The 26,772-nt window shown below is 37.9% G+C and overlaps 1 protein-coding gene across 3 annotated transcripts in view; it reads left to right on the top strand.

Moving 5' to 3' along the window:
- The window catches only part of polr3a (polymerase (RNA) III (DNA directed) polypeptide A), a 38,953-nt gene extending 15,186 nt beyond the window's left edge, over window positions 1–23,767 (top strand). For 2 of the 3 annotated variants that reach the window (XM_082545193.1, XM_082545192.1), the window contains exons 2-31: window positions 1,345–1,480; window positions 2,042–2,179; window positions 2,471–2,642; window positions 2,739–2,893; window positions 3,147–3,386; window positions 3,539–3,701; window positions 3,869–4,005; window positions 4,107–4,210; window positions 4,777–4,918; window positions 5,453–5,593; window positions 5,716–5,785; window positions 6,026–6,153; window positions 6,231–6,369; window positions 6,839–7,003; window positions 7,179–7,351; window positions 9,699–9,810; window positions 11,039–11,157; window positions 11,582–11,719; window positions 12,271–12,441; window positions 14,813–14,926; window positions 17,098–17,184; window positions 17,268–17,350; window positions 18,130–18,300; window positions 18,727–18,820; window positions 18,988–19,080; window positions 19,728–19,892; window positions 20,840–21,004; window positions 22,554–22,685; window positions 22,777–22,909; window positions 22,994–23,767. In XM_082545193.1, the coding sequence (XP_082401319.1) occupies window positions 1,364–1,480; window positions 2,042–2,179; window positions 2,471–2,642; window positions 2,739–2,893; window positions 3,147–3,386; window positions 3,539–3,701; window positions 3,869–4,005; window positions 4,107–4,210; window positions 4,777–4,918; window positions 5,453–5,593; window positions 5,716–5,785; window positions 6,026–6,153; window positions 6,231–6,369; window positions 6,839–7,003; window positions 7,179–7,351; window positions 9,699–9,810; window positions 11,039–11,157; window positions 11,582–11,719; window positions 12,271–12,441; window positions 14,813–14,926; window positions 17,098–17,184; window positions 17,268–17,350; window positions 18,130–18,300; window positions 18,727–18,820; window positions 18,988–19,080; window positions 19,728–19,892; window positions 20,840–21,004; window positions 22,554–22,685; window positions 22,777–22,909; window positions 22,994–23,142 (4,110 nt within the window). In that variant the 5' untranslated portion in view covers window positions 1,345–1,363 and the 3' untranslated portion in view covers window positions 23,143–23,767. Of the gene's footprint in view, window positions 1–319; window positions 540–1,344; window positions 1,481–2,041; window positions 2,180–2,470; window positions 2,643–2,738; window positions 2,894–3,146; window positions 3,387–3,538; window positions 3,702–3,868; window positions 4,006–4,106; window positions 4,211–4,776; window positions 4,919–5,452; window positions 5,594–5,715; window positions 5,786–6,025; window positions 6,154–6,230; window positions 6,370–6,838; window positions 7,004–7,178; window positions 7,352–9,698; window positions 9,811–11,038; window positions 11,158–11,581; window positions 11,720–12,270; window positions 12,442–14,812; window positions 14,927–17,097; window positions 17,185–17,267; window positions 17,351–18,129; window positions 18,301–18,726; window positions 18,821–18,987; window positions 19,081–19,727; window positions 19,893–20,839; window positions 21,005–22,553; window positions 22,686–22,776; window positions 22,910–22,993 lie in introns of those variants that run through there. The other variant, XM_082545191.1, reaches the window with a different exon arrangement.
- Window positions 23,768–26,772: the final 3,005 nt, after the last annotated feature.

Here is a 26,772-nt window from a genome sequence, read left to right as displayed (position 1 = left end):
GACAATCGAGTGTAAATTTTAATAACAAAAATCCACAATATGAATATTATAAAATTAGCCTTTGTTAATTAAAATTAACTCAGCATATGATCGCCACATTTCTTTAAGAAGGAGATACTATGCGTATTTTTATGTCTATATTCTAAGAAGCTTAGAAAGAAAAAGTGGATTTTTATGTCTATATATTCAAATAATTAAATATATCCAGTATTATTCGGTGAAAGCATCTTTTTGTAAGTTTCCTATAGTTTTGTTTTTTAAATCTGTAAGGGCTAAAACAATCAGAGTACGTGTTGTTAAATTTCAAATAGACCCTGAAGGCAGCACTGCACGGTGGCTCCCATGCATGCTATCAACACATTGCATGCTGCTGACTGCTAGCATATTCACAACATGACAATATGCTGGCTATTTCTGTAGCTTAGCATCCTGCAATGAGGACAACATAACAATTTACTTTCGTGTAATATTATTAATGTAGTAGAAGCAGCCAAAATGGTGAAGGAGCAGTTCAGAGAGACAGATGTGGCCAAAAAAATGTGAGTATGACCGAGAGAGGACTCCTGTTAGCCTGGTTAGCTCGCCGGTTATCCACACAAGTTGTTTAGGTAGTTAATATAAGAATAGTTCTGAATTGCCGGATAATTTAGTCGTACTTACATAACGTAATTGTGGAATAGAGTTGAAAGCCTCTATGGACGCATTTAAAAAGTGTGATTAATGAGTAAATAAGCTTCATTGAATCTGCATATTGGCAACTAAGTGTCACGTAAACGCTAGTGTCACCCTGTAAGCATGCGTCACCCAATAGTTCAGTAAGTTCAAGATGGGATTTTATAGGTTTTCTTGTAAGCTTTGCCTGTGATATGCTAGAAAAAGTGGTTCCAACAACAATACAGCTGTGATCAGGACACGAACGAGCCAAATACTTTAAGGAGAAAAGTTTGATTCGAATGACAAGAGGTGTGTTTGGATAAGGACAGGTGAGGCTTTCAAACCTACGAACATGGTACCAGCTGTCAAGCATAATAATGGCAGCATCATGTTCTAGAACTTTTTGCTACTAGTTTCATCCACTTTTTGACAATGTACAAAATGGATGGAGTAATAAAGGAGGAGGCCTACATTTAAATCCATTAAATATGCGTCCTGTATAATCATTATGAGAACAGTTCAAAGAAATCATTTAAAGTTCAAGATTACTATGACTATGACATTGGTTATAAACTTCTGACCAAAGCTGGACCAGAGCTCAAGCAGTCCTGCTTATGTTTTCTCTTGTTACCAACTGAGGTATTAAACTCTTTAATTTGTTTTTGCTTTATTTTATGTCATTGTTTACAGAAGCCACATCTGCTTCGGCATGAAATCTGCCGAGCAGATGCGGCAGCAGGCCCACATCCAGGTGGTCAGTAAAAATCTCTACAGCCAGGACACCAAACACACTCCACTGGCCTATGGAGTGTTGGACCACCGTATGGTATGACATGGAAGACTTTTTACTTCTGTTTGCAATGACTCAAGAAAACACCTGAGAAATGCAGAAATACAGGGCATAAGATCTAGTTAGAAGATATACTTTTTTAAATATACATTTTGAGATTTAGGCTCAAGGCTTAATGGAAGCTGTGGTATAAAGGCATACATATGAGAGAGACATTTTCTTTGTGTACACGTGTGTATACACTTGTATTTATATAGTTTGCCTCTACTTTTCTAAAATTAAATAAAGGAAAGTTACTTTATGAATAAATAAGAACATAATGGTATTGTTTTAAGAGCTTTCACTCTTTATTATGACATATTTAAACATTTAACTTCAAATATTTTAACATTTGCACACTAAAGCTTCTTTTGGCTGCTCCTTTATTCACAGGGGGTTGTCACAGTGGGGAAGTCCACATGCTTGATTTTTACACCACTGAGCTCTTATATGGGTGTTTGGTAGATTTGCATTGGTGCATCAAAAACAGTCTTGAATTACCCATTGAGTTAATCCTCATATTTCAGCCTTATTTCTCCGATCTCGTGCTTTCTGCAGGGCACCAGTGAGAAAGACAGACCGTGCCTGACATGTGGGAAGAATCTGGCTGATTGTTTAGGACATTATGGCTACCTGGATCTTGAGCTGCCCTGTTTTCATGTTGGTTATTTCAAAGCCACAATAGGAATCTTACAGGTAAATCCAGTGTTTTCTTGTTGTAGTGACTAAAATATCTTACAAACCTTTCATTGTTCCAAGAGTACATGTTTAAGGAATGGCAAGGCACATTTTAAAATAGTATTTCTCCTTTAGGTGTCACTAGAGTGCCATAAATAGGCGAGAAATAAAGAGATTCTTTATTTCTTGAGTTATCATTTGTTGTATTGCCAAATGTTAAAGGTGAAATGATATGCAATGCATTTTATAATTTTAGACTTGTGAGAAACGATAATTCAGTCCCCTCTTTCTGATGGGTTGTGTATCCAGATGATTTGTAAGACATGTTCAAGGATAATGCTGACGAAAGAAGAGAAGCTGCAGTTCATGGATTACTTGAAACGGCCTAACCTGGCCTACCTCCAGAAACGTGGGCTGAAGAAGAAAATCTCTGATAAATGCCGCAAAAGGACAGTCTGTCTAAATTGTTCTGCTTTCAATGGTGAGAAGAGACCTTTCCATTTCATAACTGGTTCTTTTTAAAAGCCACCCTGACTTGATTGCTAAATCAATGTGTGTGTGTGTGTTTACTCTTTAGGACCAGTCAAAAAGTGTGGCCTACTTAAGATCATCCATGAGAAGTATAAGACGACCAAGAAAGTGGTGGATGCTTTTGTGTCAGATTTCTTGCAGTCCTTTGATATTGCCATTGAACACAACAAACTGGTTGAGCCACTACTGACCAGAGCACAGGTGAAGTTTTTTTACTACTAATTTCGTCATATGGCAACACATGGGTCTTATTTTAAAAAAGGACCAAAAAGTAGACCTAATATATCGACATGGCTGTGGCTTACAGTCACTGTATGGTTTATGGATAATTTAGAAAAATATTAAAAGCAATTATTTTAGATGTAAGGGATTTTTAAAATTTCTTTCTATGTATTTATTTATGTTTTAGAAAAATCGATGTATTCTTTGAACTCATTTCTAATTCCCTTTTCAGGAAAACCTGAATCCTCTGGTGGTGCTGAACCTGTTCAGGAGGATTTCTGAAGAGGACATCCCTCTGCTGCTGATGAACCCCGAAGCAGGGAAACCCGCAGACCTTATCATCACCCGTCTCCTTGTGCCTCCTCTTTGCATCCGACCGTCTGTTGTCAGCGACCTCAAGTCTGGCACCAATGAAGACGACCTCACTATGAAGCTAACAGAGATAATCTTCCTTAACGATGTCATTAAAAAGGTATCTTTCAACTGTACAGGTTAACAGCAGGGGCAATTAAGATTCATCTTCAAATCATCAATCCTTTAAAAATAAAAAGTCTGTCTGTAATAGAGTTATCAAATGTATTGTTTAATTGGAGATGTCCCACTTAACAAACTCTTCTCTTGCAGCATCGTATGACAGGAGCAAAAACCCAGATGATCATGGAGGACTGGGACTTCCTCCAGCTGCAGTGTGCCCTTTACATTAATAGTGAACTTTCTGGTATCCCCCTCAATATGGCACCTAAAAAGTGGACTAGGGGCTTTGTGCAGAGGCTCAAGGGAAAGCAAGGTATAGTGTGTAATAAAATTTTGGCTAATTTAGCAACATTTAATTAAATTTTTACTTTTTTTGGCACTTGGCAGATGTTTGCTTTTATGTTGCTTGTACATCACACTGAGAAATGAAGAGTTTAAGTATCTAAATGACTGATTTTGTCTACTCTAATGGCGACTCAGGTCGATTCAGAGGAAACCTCTCTGGCAAAAGAGTGGACTTCTCTGGCAGAACTGTCATTTCTCCAGACCCAAACCTGAGGATTGATGAGGTGGCTGTCCCTGTGCATGTGGCCAAAATTCTGACATACCCAGAGAGGGTAAATCTTCTCCCATGATTAGCAGAAATAACACTAAATACCCATTTTTGATTTTAATCCTTGTGAGTGTAATACTGTATCTGAATTTGGCTTATCTCAAGGTAAACAAAGCCAATCTGGAGCTAATGAGGAAACTGGTCCGTAATGGTCCTGATGTTCACCCTGGAGCCAACTTCATACAGAACAGACACACTCAGATAAAAAGGTGAGGCTTAGGACTTTGTATTTATTTTACACCATACTCTGTTGTATTCTCTCTGCTTTAATATTTAAAATATCCTTTCTTTTTATTAGTCTATACAGCTCAAGTTCATTATTCTATTTATTTTATGTGATGATAATCTTTAGTGGGCACACATGGAATTTAAATGGTTTAACAGTACCACTTCCCAAATGTTTATACACTGACAAAATGGAAAACCGGTAATAATCTAATTTATGACATCTATGATGTGAGAATGTCTGAAAAAGGAGCAAAGTGTTTCAGTATCGCTGCCTGTGGGCTGTTTAACTAGAAAGAGCAGATCCTGCATGTAAAGTTTCGGCTGACAAGCTGCTTGTCAGAATTCAAGATCTGTATCTTCCAAACTTTGTTATCATATCCTTTGAAGAACTGAGGCATAAATGTAATCTGAGTAGAAAACTTTCATTTAATGACTGCAGCTGAGAGGTTTTCTTGTGAATTGTTGTTGAATTTCCTTTTATTTCCCTTTTTTGTTTAGTTTTTTTTAATTAATTAATCTTTTTTATCTACTGTTTTTTGTTTGTCAGGTTTTTAAAATATGGAAACCGTGAAAAGATTGCCCAGGAACTGAGGATTGGTGATTTGGTGGAAAGGCACCTAATAGATGGAGACATCGTCCTCTTCAATCGACAGCCTTCTCTGCACAAACTCAGCATCATGGCTCACATTGTAAGATGGGTTTTTTTGCCCTAAATACTTGTTAAACTGGTATTGTAACCATAATTTTCACAGCCACACAGAGAATTATTAACGTATTGTTTTTCTAATGAAAATGATAAAGAAAACAAGATTGAAAATGTTTCATACGATTCTTTTGCTGGTGTGCAAACACACACAAAACATCTTAACTAGGTTTTAGGACTCCTCGTGTTTTATCCGCAAAGATCGTAGTTTTGCGTATAGTTTTTTTGACGTTATTTCTTACTTTTTACTTGCAAAGGTTCTTTTAAACCCAGTGCTAAGTCAAGTCAATGCACGCACATCTAGAAATGTTTAAAGTAGAATACAGTTGCAGTCAAAATAATCTATTTGCACTTTTTTAAATTTAATAATTACCTGTTACACACTGAAAACATGGTTCCTGAACATGGTTCGCATTTTAGCTTTCTCTCTACTTTAAAAAAAATCTTGACTAATGAGAAATATTTTAGTTGGATCCTTTTGAATGACATAGTTTTTGGCACTTTTCAAACTAACACACAGGCCAGGGTCAAACCTCACAGGACATTTCGGTTTAACGAGTGTGTGTGCACGCCATACAACGCTGACTTTGACGGGGACGAAATGAATCTCCATCTACCTCAAACTGAAGAAGCTAAAGCTGAGGCTCTTATCCTCATGGGGGTATGTGTCATTATACTACATGGTGTTTAAACAAACTGCACACAGACAGATGTGGTTTTTGAACACATGAAAAGCTGTCTACAGGAAACTGCAGTTAGACAACTCATTATCTTTTCTTTCAGACCAAAGCTAATCTTGTCACTCCAAGAAATGGCGAACCCCTGATTGCTGCTATTCAGGACTTCCTGACAGGTCAGTGCAGTGATGTGTGGTAGCCAACTGTAGATGTTTTTGTATGATACGAGTGTCCCGGTTCTCAAAAGCATCATACATAGATGTATAATGTATGGAAATATTAAGAAAATAGTTAAAAAATCGGGAGGTATTTAAAAAAAATCCATTCTCTACCAGATGGGTGTGCAGCTTTGCAATATTTGAAAGGCACCTGTTTTTTAATTTCCCGTGAATTAACAATGTGTTTGTACTGCCTAGGTGCTTACCTCTTGACGCTGAAGGACACCTTCTTTGACAGATCAAAAGCCTGCCAAATAGTAGCGTCAATCCTTGTGGGTAAAGATGAGAGAGTTAGGATCTCTCTCCCTCACCCGGCCATAATAAAGGTACTCCACACTGCTGAGTTGGTTACATAAGTCTATATTTGTGACCCAGCACTAATAATCTATTCTGTGTCTGTCAGCCCATGGCTCTGTGGACAGGAAAGCAAATCTTCAGCCTAATCCTGAAGCCAAGTAAGGAATGTCCAGTCAATGCCAACCTACGCACCAAGGGCAAACAGTACTGCGGCAAGGGAGAGGACCTTTGTCACAATGATTCGTGTGAGTTTCTTAAGTAAAGACGTCCACCTAATGAAACCAAGTGTAAAGCTTTTGTTTGACTACATCTCACATTACAAACACGTCTTTATAGCGATGAAGTTTCAGGAGGAGGCTTTAAAGTTTGATTGTGATTGAAATTAAATACATTTAATGGATTACATTTGTTTGTCAGCAACTACCTAGAAACGTTTAATGAAGCCTGTATGAGCAGTAACATATGAGCAAAAAATAAGATTGAGTAACTGCCCGTCGCTAGGAGAGTTCATCAAATTTTAGTGTGATTCCAGAAAATGTAGCAAAAACAAGAAGCAGTAATCATGTTCCTGAAATTCCTTTGAGGTTTGAGAATGTCCTGTCAGATAGGTGTCAGGTGTCTCGAGGCGAACAGGGTGCGATGTTTTATTCACCTGGTGTTTCTATTCTGGATTTAATAGCATCGCTGTTTGTCCTATTCTTGTCATATCCCCAGTTGTGGTGATTCACAACAGTGAGCTGATGTGTGGTAGCATGGATAAGAGCACCTTGGGATCTGGCTCGAAGAATAACATTTTCTACATCCTGCTGAGGGACTGGGGACAGCTGGAGGCTGCCAACGCCATGTCTCGCTTGGCAAGACTTGCTCCTGTGTATCTCTGTAGGTGGTCTACAAGGAATTTATTACTTATTTCTTAGGTCTGATATATGCCAAGATATCTTCTAGTGTCTTGGTTTATATTAGAAAATTCAAAACCCTTTAAGAACAATAAACGATTACACAGAAGGGTTAGCCTGAAGTAATGCAGAATTATTTTTTTAACCTCAACTTTCAGCAAACAGGGGTTTCTCTATTGGAATCGGGGATGTTACACCAGGCCAGGGTCTGCTGAAGGCTAAGCAGGACCTGTTGGATGATGGCTACAAGAAGTGTGACGAATACATCGAAGCTTTGGACACGGGCAAGTTGCAGCAGCAGCCAGGCTGCACAGCAGAAGAAACCCTGGAGGTAGGCATGGACAATCTGCATCATTGCTGAAACATTTCATCACCGCACGAGACGAAAGCTTTTTCATTTAATTGATACCTTCCCACTACTTCTTGAACACCACACCAGTTGTGAGTCATTCAGTTCTATTCAATCCAGGTTTATTTACATAGTGTCGAATTACAACAACAGCTGGCTCAAGGCACTTTATATGGCAAGGTAAAGAGTTAGGAGGTAAAGAAACATAAGAGCTAAGGGAGATGGGACAAAACAAACATTTTGTCACATGCTGCAGTGGTGTGTAAACACCTGGGGAGTGAAAAGAGTTCAGTGAAGAAGAAATGCTCGGCAGCAGCAGTTTGGGCTGATAGCAGTGTAATCGACGGATGGTTCAGGTTCACCTGATCCAGCTTTAAGTATAAGCTTTATCAAAAAAGAAAAGTTTTGAGTCCTAATCTTAAAAGTAGAGAGGGTGTGTGTCTCCTGAACCTAGAGATTTATCCACAGCAGAAGGGTCTGCCTGCCACTCTGCTTTTAGAAACTCTAGGAGCCACCAGTAAGCCTGCAGTCTGAGAATGAAGACTTCTGTTAGCATAATAATAAGTCTTTAACTCCATCTTCCAAAAGCGAGCATGTGCTGTTGGAAGTAGACCTGTTGTAGAAGAACAGAAGAATTAATCAAGTGTTACAGCTGTGGTTTGGTCAGTATTTGTGTGAACGGTAGGCTCAGTTTCATGTTCTTAGCTGACATGAGTGGCACCTGGTGTTGTCCCCTGCAGCTATAGTCAATCTGGTTCAAGGTTTGTGCATTCAGAGATGCTGTTCTGCCTTCATTGGTTGTAATGTAAAGTTTATTTTGCCTTCCTATTAGCTTGAAGCAGCCTGGCCATCCTCTGTCCTGACAGAGTCATTTTCAGCTAGAGAACTGGAGCTCACTGGATGTTTTAAATTGCTTTTCTTCTCCATTCTGATGCAGCTTCAGCAGATCATCTTGACCATTTCTACATGCCTAAATGCATCACGTTCCTGCCATATGATTGGCTAATTAGACATTTACATTAATGAGAAGATGGACAGATGTAACTAACAAAGTGGTCTGTGGGTGTGCAAAGAAAAGAAGCAAATTGTTCGATTCATTTATGTTATGGGTTTACATTGCAGGTAATAGACCAAAGAGGATGGCAATCATTACCTCAGTAGTAAAGGCCCAGATGCACACAGAAAAATTAGTCTTCTCTCATTCCACTGATGGATAATAGATAGAAAGTAGGTTTGGTGACAAAGATGCTATTTTCAGTGCAATTCATGTTGCCAAGGAACAAAGAGTATTAAAGTTTTTCTTCCGCACTGGCAAATTAACAGAGTGACATGGCGAACAAGCAGTCTGGCTCTCAATCCAGCTGATGTGGAAACTACCAAAAAAAAAGAAAATGAGTCCATGACAAGGCTCCATCCTGCAAACCTTGAACTGACTGCTTGTGTTCGAGAAAGTTGGAATCAGTTTAAGGCCTTAACTCAAACGGTTAAGGTCATTATAAAAGCCCAGGGAGGAGCAACAAAGTACCTGATCTGATGTCTTTTGTTTTTTTATGAATCCCTATTCCTTTTTTCTTCCTCTGCTTGATTGGAAATTAACACACCATTAATTGATATATCTAAATTATAAGTTTTTTTGAGGTTATTAAACCAATGTCATTTTTTGTCATATCTGTTATTTATTAGCTAAAAACCTGAGAAGAAAGCTGAATGAACATCATCCAGATGTGGTGATTTCATTATTTTCTCGCATGTTATTAATTATAAGCGCTGCCAGTAAAACCCAAAACTTTTCTTCAGTTTCTCAACAAATTGACTTTTTACGATCTAATTTCTGTATCTCTTATCTTTCCAATATTTCCTGTTTGTCTGCACCTTTTGTTCAATAAAAGGCACAAATACTTCCAAAATTGTTCAAGCTCTGAAATCGACTTGACGGTAGGCTGCACATGGGCAACAACTGACCTTAAATAAGATCTTCACTGACCGATAGTCGTCATATCGCAGAGGGGCCATTTCCAACGATGATCCGTCCAATCATCGGGGTTTTCATAGGCTGAGAAAGAGCAATGTGTTTGGGCTGGGCTAGTTTTTGGAGAGTACAGCACGAAATCATCCAGTTTGTCTGTGGAAGCTTAAAAAGTAATGTTGAATGCTGTGATTTGTTCTGTTCATATTTATAGGCTCAGAAAGTTTCACAAGATTTTATTTAAGGTATTGAAGAAAAGGAAGTGTGATATTAAATTTTTATTTTGTGTATAAGAGAAGACCAAAAAAGGATAGATGTTGGTGTGCCATCTTTCAAGATCATTTTGTGTGTGTTTGTTAAAAGGCTCTCATCTTGAAAGAGCTGTCTGTCATCAGAGACCGAGCTGGTAGTGCCTGTCTAAGGGAGCTGGACAAGAGCAACAGCCCTCTAATTATGGCTCTCTGCGGGTCCAAAGGTAAGCTAACTGGAAAGCAAACAAAACAAATCGTAAAATCTTCATATAAATGGTCGATGAAGGTGTTGCCGTGTCTACGTGCAGCTGGAAAAAAATATTTTGAAGAGCTCTGAGACACAAAGTGGCTTCTTCTTGTTGTCAATACAATATTTACATGGATGGATGTTTTTTTTTAGCTCTTTGTAATGGTAAATAGTGAAGGACTTGACAGAAAAACTGTAAGACAGGAACCAAAAGAGCCTGGTTACATAATCAGATAATACCACAACAGTCACATTTTTGTCAGGCTTATTAGCACTAACAGACTTACAACGACACTCAAGGACTCAAAGGACAAAAAGCTATTATAGAAGTTATACAGTTATGTGTATATTATGATTGAAAATTCATAATCATTGCTGCCAGAACAAGAAAACATAATCTTAACTCAAAGGCAATAAAGAAGTAAAATTTCTTCCATTCATATGCACTCAGAGCCTGATTGTTACTGTCAGAAGACAATTTATGTTAACATACTTATACACCATAAAATCCAGGAATATGCTGGCAGTGTTGTCCGTTAGCTACAACATTCTAGCGAGGATGGCGTTGAAAGGTGGGCAGACACAGGAGTTTTATTAAACGTGTGATATGCTAACAGACACTGCATTTTAAATGACAGTTTTAATTGGCCTCACTGCACAGCCAGAATCTGCGAGTGTTCTCTCTTCACAAATCAGCTACAAGAAATCACAAAGTGAAGCTCGCATTGAGCATAAATACAAGGCTCAAGGACACTTTTGTCCACCGCTGGCTCTAGTTGAGTGTTTTGGTTTTTCTTTTCTTACTATGTGATTTCAAACAAAGTCCAATATATTGGGTATTGCAGACACAGCCATGGAAATAATGACACACTGTCTTCAAATAAAGTGTGTTACAGCCCTGTCACAGCACAGTTACAGCCCTAATCTTTAATGTTTGAACTAACTTTAGTAGCATTAGTTACATTTAACATTTTATAACACTGTTCATGAGCTAGGCCCTGCGTCACCATGTGAACAGGTGGATGTAAGATTGCTATATTTCTTGTTTGCATGACAAAACTCAGTAGGCTTGATAAGCTGTTAATAAAGAGACCGTTAAACTACAGTGTTTCTAGTTGATAGATTTTTCAGGGCTTGCCAACCTGTTAAGTGCTAAATTGTTTAGTGTGTCTCACTTTTTCATCTGTCCCTGCTGTGTAACGCAGGATCCTTCATTAATATATCTCAGATGATTGCCTGTGTGGGCCAGCAGGCCATAAGCGGCTCTCGGGTACCTAATGGGTTTGAGAATCGCTCCCTGCCTCACTTTGAAAAACACTCAAAAGTAAGACCTTAATTATTTGTTTTAATTGTGTTACTATGTATTCCTTAAGTGCCATTCATGTTGTAGTTCTGGATCTGTTTTTTGTGATTTATTAATCAGTTAATTGTTGAGGCTTGTTCTTGTAACTGGAGATTATATGCTACAAACTTTGGTGTTTGACTGTAGACCTGATGTGTTGCATCCAAGGCTCTGACGCACTTTGATTATTTCGTAGTATTATTTCATTGTGCTACCCCTGCATCCAATACTCCAAAAGCTTTCATCAATTCCAATGTAGCTTTCATCAATTTCATCAATGACTAAACATCATTATGTTTAGTCTCTTTGCTTCTTTTTTTTTCTGAGAAAATAACAGTGCAACTGGATAACAGTTTCTTAGAGTACTCAAAGCTCTATTAATAGCTCACTGATGATTTCTCTACAGCTGCCTGCTGCTAAAGGGTTTGTGGCCGACAGCTTCTATTCCGGTTTGACACCCACAGAGTTCTTCTTCCACACCATGGCTGGTCGAGAGGGTCTGGTGGACACTGCGGTGAAAACTGCAGAGACTGGGTACATGCAGGTAAAGCTTTTTGGACCCATTTCTTTTGAGCCTTTTCACACAGTTCACTTCTGACGACTACTGCTGACACTGAGTCGCTGCAGGTCTTTACTTTGTCCCCAGGATGCTAGCATTTTTTTTGCGTGTTATATTTTAAGTTTTTATTGATTCCCCCCCCCCCCCCCCCCAGCAAATTTTCTATTGCACAAAGTAATATTGCCTGTTTCAGTGTTTTATTTATTAATCCATGAGATCATATAAAATTGTGAAAAAAGGAAAAATGTCATCCCACATTCTCCTTGCAGTACGTCGTGTTAAAAAAGCCTCATTCCCATAATTTAATTTATTTTTTAAATCAGTCTAACTTTGCACATTAAATATTAAGATTTCATAGTATGTAATATTATTATATAATCATATCTGGAGCACTTTCATCATAGCTAATTAGGGTTTCTTATTCATTTACGCGGACTGTGGTTACACACTCATAGTGCAGTGTTGATGCAATTTGCAGTTCCATCACATGTGTCAGTGTCATTATTATTTTGTGTCGTTTCTCTGTATTTTAATAGAGGCGTCTGGTGAAGTCTCTGGAGGATTTGTGCTCACAGTATGACCTCACAGTACGCAGTTCAACAGGCGACATCATCCAGTTCATTTATGGTGGTGATGGCCTGGACCCCGCTGCAATGGAGGGGAAGGATGAGCCACTGGAGTTTAAGAGAGTCCTGGACAACATTCGGGTGAGTTAATCAGAAATCGACAGCTTGACAAGCAGTCAATTTCTGTGCACTAAATATGTGCGAACCAGAGTAGAAGTTAATTTCTTCAGCCTTAAAATAACCCTTATTCTTTGTTTCTGTTGCAGTCACGTTTTAATTGAATATTTGTCGGCCATTTTCATATAGTTGAACTTTCATAAATTGTTTATAGTTATAGTTTGCCTTTTAAAAGATCTCCTTATTTCATTTGGTTTATTTCAAGGAGTAATTTTAAGATGAAAAAGCCGTGAGAAGCCACTTACTCTGGATAAACAAGAGTCCTTCTCATTTAGCTAAAAAATTCAGTGCAGGAATTAATGGGGTAAAAAAAAGGCGTAAGCACATCCCAGCCTTTAGAATCTCAATCTGATATGTGTTGATGATTTCATGCGTTTATATAAGCAGTGGTACGATTTATGTAATGTAACCTTTAATTGTTTTGCCTTGACGCATGCTCATGCCCAGTTAAGGAAATCCCAAAAAGTTGATTCTGTTCATCTTTATATTTCATCCCATGTTCTTTAGATGAGTAACAAAATGTTTCTCCTACCAAAGACGCTACGTCCAGATGAACAGAATCAACTTTTTAGGACCTTTATTGTTTTATTGTAGTCAATAATGTAGACATAGTACATTTGACAACTTTCAGCCCCCCCACAGTCATTATTTTAGCTTAAAAGTACATTTTCTAGGGTTGCGTAAAGGACATCATCCATTTAGAATCAGCCTTTTCTATTCATTGTATTCAACTTGATAAAGATTAGTTTGACTCTTCAACCATTTAAACTTTTAAAAACAGTTGCTTGTTCCTTCCTACAGCTGTCAGTGTTAATATCATTGCTTTATTGTAGCAATGACCATGATATTTTAATATTAAAGCAGACATGAAGTTTCTGAAAAATCTAATGTTTCTGCAACTCCTTCTTGGACCCGGTGACTGGTATGATGTGTTACTAATTCCAGAAGGTGGCAGTAATTCACCCACAGGTTACGACAGAAAAACATCTTACTAATTACGAGTTATCTGTTTAAAAAGCCAGGTACTTTGATGTTATAGGCTACTCTACAGACAAAAGTGAAATGCAAACCCAAATACTATGACCGAAAATGTTCATCAAAGTCCTTCAAGTAATGAAAAAACATCTTGCACTGAGATAAAGCGCAAACTATGTAAAGGTAACAGATGGGCTGTGGTCAAATGGCACTAGTCTGATCTCTGCTCTCCAAACCTTGACTGTGCAGGTAATTTGTTACCACCTTGTGGGCAATTGGGTGTTACACAAACTAAAGGCTCAACTGACCACTTGAATTCAGCGGATTAGCTGAGACTCCACCCACTAAACATGGCAACTCCAGGGTACAAGAGCCCAACGTAATGTCGGCCATAGTGTAAACTCTTAGACTTTAAAATGATTCCACAAGGCAGTGGATGTACATTGGCTACGTCCATCTTTAATGTGTACTTTGTCAAATATACACACAAAAAAGCTGTGATTAAAAAACAAACATAGTTTAATTAAAAAAGGCACATTTTATGGTTTGGAGTACTGGTTTTGTTCAGCAGTACTGAAACTATTTGAATATTAAAATGTTGCTGTTTTCTTTTCCTGCTACTGTAAACAGTCTGCTTTTGAGCTGGAGAGGCAAAAAACAAACAGCTGAATAGTTGAAATTGCAGCCAACTAATTTCTTACTAACATATTTTTCAGAATTTCTGACCTTGTAAGTGTTTAAAATGACTCAAATCAGTTTACTCTGCCCGCTAAACTGCCTTCCACAGAGAATCTTTGAACTGACCTGTAGGATTAACGATTAATTGCTCTATTCACCGTCAGGTCATGTCTCATGTGTACACAATCTGCTGCTTGTCATTGAGGTTAAAAGCGTTGTTGTTTTTCTGAAATCACTCTCTAAGATCCAAATAGAAATCACAAGCTTGCAGCATTAGAGGTTCCATATCTCTTAAACGAGGTCTTTTTAACTAGGATAACCAGCAGAGAACAAATACAGCTTTTTGCCAGTAATGTTTCAAATAATTACGATAATTTAATGAGTTTAATACATTTAATATGAATCTGTTACTGGAAAGGTGTTCTGATTTGATCCGCTCATTGCCAAGGGCTGTGCAGTCTGTAGACAAATTTTTAAAGGATAAATATGAAAAAAATAATTAGAGTGGCTGTCTTTTACATATTATATGCTCAAAGCACTGACCCTTAAACTGGGACAGAAAGTATATAGTACATTTTCTTCATGTTCACTTTGAAGCATTTTCAGCTGCTATTAATATCAACCATCATGAGCTATTTACAGCTGAACTGTGAGTGCTTCTGATCTTCTCTGTTCCTCCCAGGCGGTCTACACGTGTCCAGATGAGCCTGCACTGAGTCAAAACGAGCTGGTCCTCACTGCAGACGCTATCATGAAAAGAGCTGACTTCTTATGCTGTAGAGACAGCTTCTTGGAGGTAAACCCATCACAGTATTTGGTTAACAATGTTTTATAGATTTTTTTCTTAATTAGGAAATTATGGCATAGCTTATTATGCTTATTATAGCGTAGCTTATTATGAATAGAGTTTCAATTGAAACTGATTCACAGTAAGCTTAGTGGTTATATTAGATGTTAAAATAAGCACGAAAGTAGCTAGGTAGTGTTTTTCTTGGGAATTGTAAATCATGACTACTTACCACTTTTCTGCCATGTAACTGCAGCAGTAACCTCCATCCATCCTTGGCTTTTGCACCACCTGATTTAGTTATTTGGGTAACATATCACTGGCTTGTAGTCTGTGTTTTTCGTCAGGTGATGGAACAAAATTGTTTCCACCTTTAGCGAGAACAGGTTAAGTATTATGCTTAGTTGGAGTTTCTTGAAGAAGCTCCCTTTTTAGGTACCAAGTTATTATCAGAGGCTGACACATAACTGTTATTTGCAGACATGCCTGAGGTTGTGCATTAGGCAAATGGCCTTGCTATAGCACTAATATCGTGATATGACAGTTTTAAATGAATAAACATAAGAATTTATGCTGGTATTATGGTGGATTGATATGATATAGCACAACGCTTAGAGGCCACAATATCAAATACACTGAGATAAAAATTCAAAATAAGCAACAACAAACTGTTTTTTATTTAGGGTATGAGAGGCTAAGAGTATGTTTTTATTTATTTATTTTTGTTTTGTTTGGTCTTTGTTCTTTGTTCTTTTTTTTTTTTTTTAGTAAAATGTAGCACACATCAGATCTTTGGTTGAAACGGAAGACTGATAATACATGTCCTTTGTAGTCTGTACTTAGAGGAGTCGGACGGTTGGAATAAGTCAGGCGTGCCAAATCATTTAAACTGCTCTGTTCCTCGTTCTGCAGCCAGATGTAACTCTATAAGACAAAATGAATCAATATGTTGATCAATTATTAAATCATTCACTGTTGGAAGTGAGAGGGAGCCTTAATAATATTCTCCAGAAAAAGCTGAAAAGTAGTTTTTACCAAATGATACCAAACGAGAATGCATAATTACTTTGTTGTGGACTAGCCGAATAATTCATTTAGTGCCTTTGTGAGTAGGGCTGTGCGATATGACCAAAATCTCATATCCCGATATAAGAATTCTATCGTCAGATAACGATATAAATCACAAAAATGTAACATTTTCTGTAAATTCTGTGAATCTCGGGCAGCTCGACTTTCTGGAAGTGTTTCCAGCTGCGCGTCATGTTGCTGGAGTCGAGTGTTTTAACAGATGCATGAAACTACATTATTAGACATAAGTTGTAACGACCGCCGTTTTATTTTTCAGTATTTATTACACGGCGTGCTGCGGGGAAAAGCCTGTTCTAACGTTTGAGTCTAAGGTTTATTTTTTTAGCACCTGGCGGCTCTTTTTTAATTCTCATCCGTAAATAATCTGCTCTTTCAGGTGATTCAGTTTATTTTGAAAAATCTCAACAGGATCTTGAGCTTTATAGTGAAAGGTTTATGTGGAACATAAACAAGCGGACACGCGATGGTGTTACCGTCGTTGTTGCTAACCACAACCCATAAAAACAGGCGCTTGTCCGTCCTAGTGTGGTTATATTAAATATAAGAGAAAGAGAGAACTTTAAGAAATTAATATAGCCACTACAGTGACCATCAAAACGATGAAAAAATATTAATAATAATAATAATTTTTAATCAAATACAGAGAGACATGCTGTCATCCAAACCCAAAGCCAGCTGCATGCAGTTAATGGGTTTTCTGATGGTAACAAACATGACTCTTTTCCCTTTTATGAAGGAATTAACTGACACAGGCGCAGAGAAGTACCTGGAGGTACAGTTATCAAGCATGCGGTGAATTTTGAATGGCGTGTCAGTGACAATTGGAAATCATTAATGGAATAATCCTGCTGATGCTGTTGTATAATAAAACAGCGCCTGATGTTGTTCTGTACTGATTTTCCAACATCTGATTGCTCATTTTAAAGTGTTGCTGATGTTTAAAAGAAGACTTGTCAGTGTGTTGTACTGGGCGCTTGAGTTCTCCACTCCTTAACAGTTTGTGATTTCTAACAGCTGCATGACAGCAGCATTTGTTGTTGAGGATATGTTTGAGTTTGGAGGTGGAATTTATTCTCTCCTCTCTACTTTAGGAAATAAAGAAATTCATTAAGAGCATTTCAGAAAGGATCAAGAAGACTAGAGACAAGTACGGCATCAATGACAATGGGACTAGTGAGGTAGGTGTCACGCAAGGCTTAACAAACTTCAGCCTCACAGCATTTGAAAAATAATTGGTATTCTTTCTGTCTTGTATTTACAGCCAAAGGTTCTTTATCAGCTGGATCGTGTAACTCCTACCCAGCTGGAGAAGTTTCTTGAAACCTGCAGAGACAAATACATGAGGTACAAGACTCATATCCAAGTTTGAGGCTTGTTATTTTTGTTTCTCGGCTCCATCTGTCCATCCATCCTTCCATTAGGTAACCACAGAGCCAAAAATGGTTGCTCTTTGGTTTTTAATCATAAAAAAGTCCCTGTTACTACATACGCAGCCCAAAATATAGAGAACAATTGAGAGGAAATTTGTAATCAATTCTGATTGTGCTTCAAAAAGCTTTAAAGTAGTTGAAGCTGGGGAGGAATGAACAACTCATCTATTTTAAGAAAATGAAAAGGCAATGCAACAAACACTTAGAAGTGTACTGAAAGGTTTATTGAAAGTTTGGTAAGGATGTGGAGGTGCCAGAAATATTCACTCAAAACCAAACTATAATGGTTGTACTAGAGAAAAAGTCAGAAGGCTTTATGCCATCAGAAACCGTGCAGAGTGACTGGCCATCATTGTTCCTTTGACAGCACTGCGCTAAACTCTGCTGGAGCTTGAAATAGCATGCTGTGTTAACCATGTTTTTTGTGATTTCTGTTTTTAGAGTCAGCCTGGGGTTAAGATTTCGTTTTATTTTTTTAAGTGGTTGACTTTGTTTCCCAAATGATCATTCATCTTTTCTGAGAGCTGCTAAAATGACATTAGTTTAAATGCAACTCCAATTTTACTTGTCAGTTTGATGAAAGCTGATTCAGCTTAGAGACTCTGTCTTGTAATATATATATATATATATATATATATATATATATATATATATATATATATTTTTTTTTTTTTTCTTTTCGTTTCTCGATAGAGCTCAGATGGAGCCAGGATCAGCAGTTGGGGCCCTTTGTGCCCAGAGCATTGGAGAGCCGGGTACTCAAATGACACTAAAAACCTTTCACTTTGCCGGTGTTGCATCAATGAATATCACTCTAGGAGTGCCTCGCATCAAAGAAATCATCAACGCCTCCAAGAACATCAGGTATGATATTCAATTATGGAGATGTCTCATTATATTCCCTCTGTCATTTGCGCCAAGGACAAAAAGACAAATATACCTCACAATTCAAAGTTGGCCATGGGCTTTGTCTTGATGTCTTTGTAACATCGCTGAAAATTACTGCTGCAAGATGGAGTAAGAACGATTTCAAGACCTCCGCCTTCCTGAATGGAAGCAATTCTTCTGTTTGACATTTACTGTCAGACGCCAGTGCTGGATTTTGCAGCTCTAAAGCTGCCCATTCCACTTTTATTGTGAGAATATATTTGATCACTTGCTTCAATCCATGGCTTACACACAGAATTAGAGCAGTTAGCAGAGTAAGCTATGCTTGCCCATGGTGTTTTGTGTCACAGTAGTGAATACATCCCTAATTTGTTTTGAATTATCTATTGAAAATCCACTCAGCACTCCTATAATCACGGCTCATTTGGATGTGGAAGATGATGCTGACTTTGCCAGGCTGGTGAAGGGGAGAATTGAGAAGACTCTTCTAGGAGAGGTAACCTGAACCAATCAGATTTCCCTCCCTTTTATTTACAAATCAAAGCTTTGAAATCATTACTAAGGGATGTCAATGGTTCAAGTAGAGGTGTTGTTTTAAAAAAAAAGAAAAGAACAAGCTGTACAGAGCTGTAATAAGGTAGGTTCTCATTTTGTCCTTTACAGATTTCTGAGTACATAGAAGAGGTTTTCCTTCCAGATGACTGTTTCATCTTGGTGAAGCTGTCACTGGAGAGAATAAGACTGCTGCGACTGGAGGTACCACAGCTTTATTACTTTTACTCCCACTTTGTGTGAACATCTCAGGCACTTCCCCCTCCTTTCACACATCTAAATTAGTTCTGAATTAGTGCACCTGGGATGTTAATCTATAGTTTTAATTGTCATTTTACGTAAGCTGGGATACCGTTGTGCTTGTAAAAGTACGTATGAGGCCTGGGAACTTGGGGATAATGTTAAAACGGACTGTCCAGCGCTGCTTAGACTTCGTTGTGTCCTCATTTCTACTATTTTTAGCTTCTCAATTATATTTGAAGAAGAAATAATGTTCATTTTTATACCTTCAAGGTTGATTTCAGGATGTAATTCATCCTGCATATTTTCAGTACATGTTGGGGTTTTGGTTGAACTGCTTTAGAATAAGGGAAAATCAAAACATATGTTTTTATACTCTCACTTTTTGCTTTATGTGCAGTTACAGATAAGTCTGCATAGCTTAAACCATTGGAACACTGAATTCTTTGTTTTCTCTACCTACTAAAATATGATAACACTGCATTTCTTTAATAGTAGCAGCTACAGCACAGTGCTCTGACTCATGAGTGCCTGCAGGTTAAAGAGAAGTGCGTTTTGTGCGGCGTGGAAAAGAAAACAAGCTGTGCCTTTGATTTCTCGTCTCTTCTCAGGTAAATGCAGAAACGGTGCGTTACTCCATCTGCATGTCTAAACTGCGAGTCAAACCGGCAGACATCGCTGTACACGGGGAGGCGGTGGTGTGCGTGTCTCCTCGAGAGAACAGCAAAAGCTCCATGTACTATGTGCTGCAGTCACTAAAAGCAGAACTTCCCAAGGTGAGAATGTCACGTGTGCAATGGTTGTTTTCTTTTGTGCACACATGCTTTCTGTGTGCAAATTGAATTCAAGGTCAAGGCCGGTCAGGGCTTCTTACCTATGGAAAATTCATGTTTAGAAAGCACAGATGCTGCACTGTGATTTCTGCCGATGTCTGAGAATACTGTATGGATGTGGAGCAGCTGAACTTTTAGTTTAATTGCTCTGTTCAATAAAATATTTAAGAGTGTTTTACAGTGGACCTGTTGTGCTCATTTTCACTGCTTTACTTTTATTCTTTCACTCTGGTTTAAGCACTAAGTCATGCAGCGTTACTCCATTAAAGTATATTTATTGTGTTCTTGGCCTTGGTGGAAACCTTTAGTTCATCCTTTATTTAAGAGCAAAAATCAACTTTATTTTCTCTGCCTTCCTCCTTCCCTTTGAGCTGACTTTCTTATCATTATCTTACCCTTGTAAACAGATGGTCTGAGCAGCAGGTGGGAAAGGCTGCTGTGAAAGTGATAACCATATTAAACCTTTAACATAAAGTGTATCGTATTTCATATCATGTCTTGGGTTTTTGAGGCCCCTACATCATCAGTGTGATTATTTATTAACTCTAACTGTGACCCCCCATTATGTTTTTGAGAAATAAATTGACCCATAAAAACAATATATGCATTTAACTTTATTGTTGATGTTGTTATTGTGTTGTTTTGTTTCTTTGTTTGTTTTTACCTGAAGGCTCAATAAACTCCTCGGTTTAAAAAATATATATATAATTGAATTTTTTGGCCGTTATTATTTTGGTAAAGATTTAATATGTCACTGTGAATGTATGACAGAATATACTTTTCAGTACATGTTCTGAACTGTTTAATGCTTAAAGTGCTCTCAAAGCAGGGATAACATGGAGTCCTGTGTATTTTCTTGTCTTAACTGTTTGCACTTACTCATTTGAAAGGTGGTGGTTCAAGGGATACCGGAGGTTGCCCGAGCTGTCATTCATATTGACGAACAGAGCAGCAAGAGTAAGTACAAACTCCTGGTGGAGGGGGACAACCTGAGAGCGGTTATGGCGACACATGGCGTGAACGGAAGTAGGACCACTTCAAACAATACTTATGAGGTATGAGTCTTTTTTTTCCCCCCAGTGTCAAATGTTTGTACATCATACATTTTTATTGATATAAAAAAAGAAGAATGGGGTGCAGAGGTTTTATGGTGAATTTTCTTTTATGCACACAGGAGGCTCAAAAGTATACATACAGGCTCAAATATATACACAGGCTTGTAAAATGGACCGATTCTTATATAGCACTTTTCTACTCTCCTGGAGTACTCAAAGCGCTCTATACAACATGCCTCATTCACACCAGCTCATACAAGCACTTCTAAAGTGCAAACTAATGAACATTCACACTCCGATGAACACATCAGGGGGCAACTTGGGGTTAGTATCTTGCCCAAGGGTATTTGTCATGCAGACTGGGAAAGCCAAGGATCGAAGCGCCAACCTTCCAATCAGTAGCTGATCTGCTCTACTATCTGAGCCGATGGCTTTAGCAAATTGCATCTTGACCACAATTTTGGCTGAATATCTGCCCACTCTTGGGAGAATTGGTAGAGTTGATTGAAATTGGTTGGTTTTCTGCACAGACCCTACGTTTAAGCACAGTTTAGAAATTACAGACCCAACCATTATGCCACCAGGGTTAGCTGCCACCTGTCAGCTGTTACAGCACTCTTTGATTTTCTTGTTGTTGGAATGGTTAAATGCTCAGAAATGGGTGTTTGTGTGCCCAATTCCTTTTGTTTTTAAAGTTATTAAAGATGTGTCTTGAACACTTATTTACCCTGGAAAAATAGCAAGTGAAAAAAATTATTAGAAGCCCAAAATTAACAGGCTATTCATTCCCATGATGAGAGTAGGATCACTCTGAAAATCCAAGCTGAAGATTTAAAAAGAAAAAAACTGCACAACTGAAGCATTAACATTTTTGCTGTCATTGATGGGCAAAAACATTTGCACAGTTTTTCATTCACTTTTAATTAAATTGTCATCATATTTGTGTCTAATATTGTCCCTAAGTGTTATCGTTTGGTTAGAAATTAGTAGAAATATGTGTTAGAGGCTCATCAAGTTTTCTTGTTATATGATACAAGTTAAATAAATTAATTAATAAATTAATTAAGATAAGCAAAGCTAGTTTAAAAGTGTTTCAGCCTAGATCAGCTCTCACTACTTTGCATTAATGCTTTTATCTAACAACACAAAGCCTGGTCCATGACACACAGGCTGTGAGACAAAAGGACTCTAAGAGAGCTGGAAGTTGTTGCTGCTGCTACACTGAGTATTCAGCTGTCCTTGTAGGCTGGCAGTTTTTGATATTTCATCACTCAAATGGAGCACTAAGTTTTCTAATACATCCACTCTTGTGCGTTTAAAATAAATAAATGAATTTCTTGGATGAACCTGTTGGCTCAAAGTGCATGAAGTAACGGACACGTTTTAAAATGTCAACTGTAAAAAAAAAGAAAAAAAAGAAGGAAAACAATCGCATAAATTATGCCAGCTGAAGGAACTGAGAACACTTTCAATTGGCTGTGGGGAGTCTGCATCAGGGCTTTTTAAAATGTGTTTGTTTTTTAAACAAGCTTTTCTGTGCACTTGATAGGTCGAGAAGACCTTGGGCATTGAGGCTGCTAGATCCACAATCATAAACGAGATTCAGTACACCATGGTGAACCACGGAATGAGCATTGACCGACGTCACGTCATGCTTCTTGCAGATCTCATGTCCTATAAGGTAAGAACCGCTGATCTACATACATTACATGAATTAATATCCTTTCATCTCCTTGTAGGGGAACTAATGTAACCATCTTCTATCCTTTAAGGGTGAGATCCTGGGAATCACCAGGTTTGGTTTAGCAAAAATGAAGGAGAGTGTCCTCATGCTGGCTTCTTTTGAGAAGACAGCCGATCATCTCTTTGATGCTGCCTATTTTGGACAGAAGGACTCAGTTTGTGGTAAGCTGCTGTTTCATCTGCATAATGAAATTGATCTTCGTGACTTGACTGGCCTGTTAACATCCCCCTGTGTTCCTGTTTCAGGTGTGTCTGAGTGTATCATCATGGGGATTCCAATGAATATTGGAACAGGACTATTTAAACTGCTTCACAAGGCTGACAGAGATCCCTCTCCAGTCAAAAGGCCTCTCCTCTTTGACAATCCAGACTTCCATTTATCTTTGATCACATAGCATCAAAGGACAAAACAGCAGGGATATTTAAAGGTTTTTTTTTTCATAGCTGACAAATATTATCTTCAACTAGTACAGAAGTGCCTGCCAATGTGTCACATCATTTTCTGTTTGGGGATTTAACAGAAAATGGGATTGTGTATTTTTGTTGGTTGATAAACTGTGAGAAGACTGAATTTCATTTTAAAAGGCTAGCAGCGCTCCCGGTAGAATTACTTATTTAAGTTAAATTTTGGGTAACAGCAAAAAAAGCAAAAATGTAAACACTTTAAGGTCATAATCTTGTGTTCCTGCACTGATCACACTGTGAAAAACATTGTTATAAACAGGTGTCTCGCTAACATGAGAAAGATTACCTCTTAATTATGAAACAGAATGGATTTCTTCTGTGCTGGTACTTAGTTTTGCATAATATATGAACTGCTTGCATCTTAGCGTTGCAGCTTCTCCCACATCGCAAAGCTCATATTTGGTTGTTTGACATTTTTATTGGGTTTATTTTTTCTTCAACATTCAGTTCAAGAGAAGTTCAGTTTCAGTTCAGAAGTTGATCTTTTTACATCTTGTAAGAAACCTGTTCTTATAATAATGTAAATAATGTAATAAATAAATTACTCAAAGCCATGTTCTTTGGTATTTACAGTGATTTCTACAGCAGTGTTTTAGGGTCATACCATCCAATTTAGTGTGCTATTTTTTTATTTTATTTGAGTAGCCTCAATTTACAACTGTGTCTTTTTAGAGTCCTTATTAGTGTTTTTTTTCATTGTATCTAGTGCAGAGTCCAGCCATCCAGTGGAAGGATTATATATGAGGAGAGGTAAAAAGAAGTTCCACTTTGCACCATTCACACTTAAAGCTATAGCCCACTGAGACTCACCAGATAACCTAACGCATACGGTCACCTGCTGAACAAGTGAGCTAAATTGGCACCTTCTTATTAGTTTACCTTTAACTGATTAATTCACTCAAGCTGCTCTGATGGCAGCTGTAGCTTGGCTGATCCCCAGTTTCTTTCATTTGAATGTCTGTTACTTGAAGTAGCTGCAAATAAGCACTCATATGACTGTATAGCCTAAAAGCTCATGGTTAAAAAGCGCTTTTAAATGGCCTCCTTATATTTCTAAATTAAGAATTTGAGTGCAGTTGCATTCGCTGAAACTAATGTGTAATGGCTAATGAGTTATCTTTGTGCTTTTCCCCATGTAGTTAAATTTGTTTTTCAAGGAAAAGCCTTGAATTTTACTCATGTTGTTGGTAGAAAGAGGTTTGACATCAAATATAGAGATGATCAGATCAAAGTTCAGTCCAGTACACCGGTAAGTACTTGTGTGCTCAGTAGTTAAAAGAATCATTCCTGTCTCTGTGCTATCAGGAAATAAAAGGCTTTTGGAGTGCTATAATGGAAAATACAGTAATATGGTCAAAATGCTTTTTGGGGCCCAGCTGGCTTGTTTTATCCTTTTAACTTGTCATTGGTTGTGGCAGCCTTCGCCAGTGAAAGTTCTTTTAATCTGAATGCAACAACCAAAGGTTTGTGTTTAACCTTTTTCTTGCCCATAACAGTGTATGCCAGTCACGTTCTCTGATTCATTGGAAACTCATCTGTGAACTTCAGAAGACCCCTGGAGCTTGCAGGCGAAATCTTATCGTTTTATCTCCGATGACCAATTACGCCCTCTCCCCTCCCCTGCTGTGACTTTGGGTTAACACTGGAATCCTTAATGGCTTCCATGAATAGAATAATTGAGAACTAATAATAACAGAATTTATTGTCTATATGGGGTAAATATTTGATATTTAAAAGACTGATTTTAGGTGGCATATTCTTTTTGACTCTTCAAATATAACTAAGCACTTGCGTATTTCATATTGCTGCAAGGCATCTGTTAGTTTGCTTAGCATTACAGGTGCTACAGCAAGATATCAGGTTGAGCTGAATTCTGATGAGTCCCATTAATAACCTCTTTCAGAAATGTTTGCCCCTGTGCGTGTGTCCTTAAGCACATAACTACTCTGGAAGAGAAATTCTGTTCTTTTGAGTAGAAGGGGAGGAAAAAACTGAAACATCACAATAAGGTTTAAACTGTCTCACTGTTCATATTCTTTTGCTTAGATATTCACAGTAACACAACACATTTTTTAACATTGCTTTTCTTTCTTTTGAGATCACAAGTAGAAGGTGTTTCCTTTCTTCAAGCAACAGGTGAAAACAAAGTAGTTACACTTTGATACCCAGCCTGTTCTCTCCAGTATTATTCAAACTGTCTAAATTTAGCACTGAAAAGGGTAGGACTTAAGCATAAAACTTAATACACTGCTATGAAAATTACTTATTTTGCTTCTAAATCTATGTATAAGCTTTTCTATCTATCTAAGCTGTTTATAATCAAGTGCCTAAAGATGCAATTTAAAATGTTTTTTTTTTTTGCTAAGTTGTCTGCTGTGTTTAATTATAACCATGGTTCAAGCCTTGACTATAGAGCCTTATGTATGCTTGAATGATTCATAGGTAAGTGTTAACTGGTTCAACAAACAATAAGCATTCCTCCAGAAATGTTCAGCTTCATGGACTGGACTATAAAAGAGTCAAAAGGGAGCCAGTGTCCTAAAACGTTTAAAAAACCTTTCGAACTATCCGGTCTTTAAGTGATGACGTGACGAATCCTACTTCCGGGCCTAAAGTAGTCTGCGTTTAATATGGCTTTTGTGTTGTTAACATGTTTAATGTTTTGTATTTTCTTCTATTTAATCTCAAAAAGCTCCTAAAACACTCAGTGATCACTGTTGACCTCCCTCGGCTTTTATTACCACTAATCATTTATTTAAGCTCAGTTTTTAAAACCTTACGATGTAACTACAGCCCAGCCCATGCAGCAGTATATGAATGACTAACCTCGTATTGTGGATGGATTATCTCAGTTGTTCTCCTGACTGAAGTCTGGTCGGTTTACAGCCTCCTGCCATGCGATTACATTTGTTCCTGACCACCGAGAACCCTCACGTTAACTTTTATCGAGTGGGAAAAAAGTTAGCTTGTTTATAGCTAACATAGCTGTGTCACTAGCGGTCACGTAGCACATCATTATATACCAGCTAGCCAAACTTCAGTAACCCTACAAACGTCACTGCTGTTTAGTTTTCTGTCTTCATTTCTGTTGGAAGTGATAGCAGAGCTGTACGTTTTAATTTGTTTCCAAAACCCTGCAGTCAGGACATGCTATATTGTATTTAGATGGAAGCTAGAGAGCTAACTTCCTGCTAACTTCTAACTCCGTTAAATTCCGTTTTCACGGATGGCTGGATGTTAAACTCAATTGTTACACCTGGTAGAGCAGAACGCTGATCATTTTATTAAAGATGAAAGACTTTAGACAGTTTTTCAACTCTCAGTAATGCCACAGTGATTGTTTGATATATGGACCTGCAGCGGAGTTTAGGCCCAGACACGGCTAGTGACGTCAGACTTAAAGACCGGATTGCTCAAGACCACTTTAAATTTTAACATTTGAAATTGCTCAGACTCTTTGGAAGCAAAAACTGGAAAAGATGAAGTGGCACAAGACTTTTTTGCAGTACTGTATCAAAAGTGAGTTTTGCTGTCAAAAGGAATTCTGACTCTAAAAAAAT

The sequence above is a fragment of the Aulonocara stuartgranti genome (assembly GCF_965226115.1).
Source record: "Aulonocara stuartgranti genome assembly, chromosome: 8".
Classification (NCBI taxonomy): domain Eukaryota; kingdom Metazoa; phylum Chordata; class Actinopteri; order Cichliformes; family Cichlidae; genus Aulonocara; species Aulonocara stuartgranti.
This window is presented reverse-complemented; position numbering and strand designations above follow the sequence as displayed.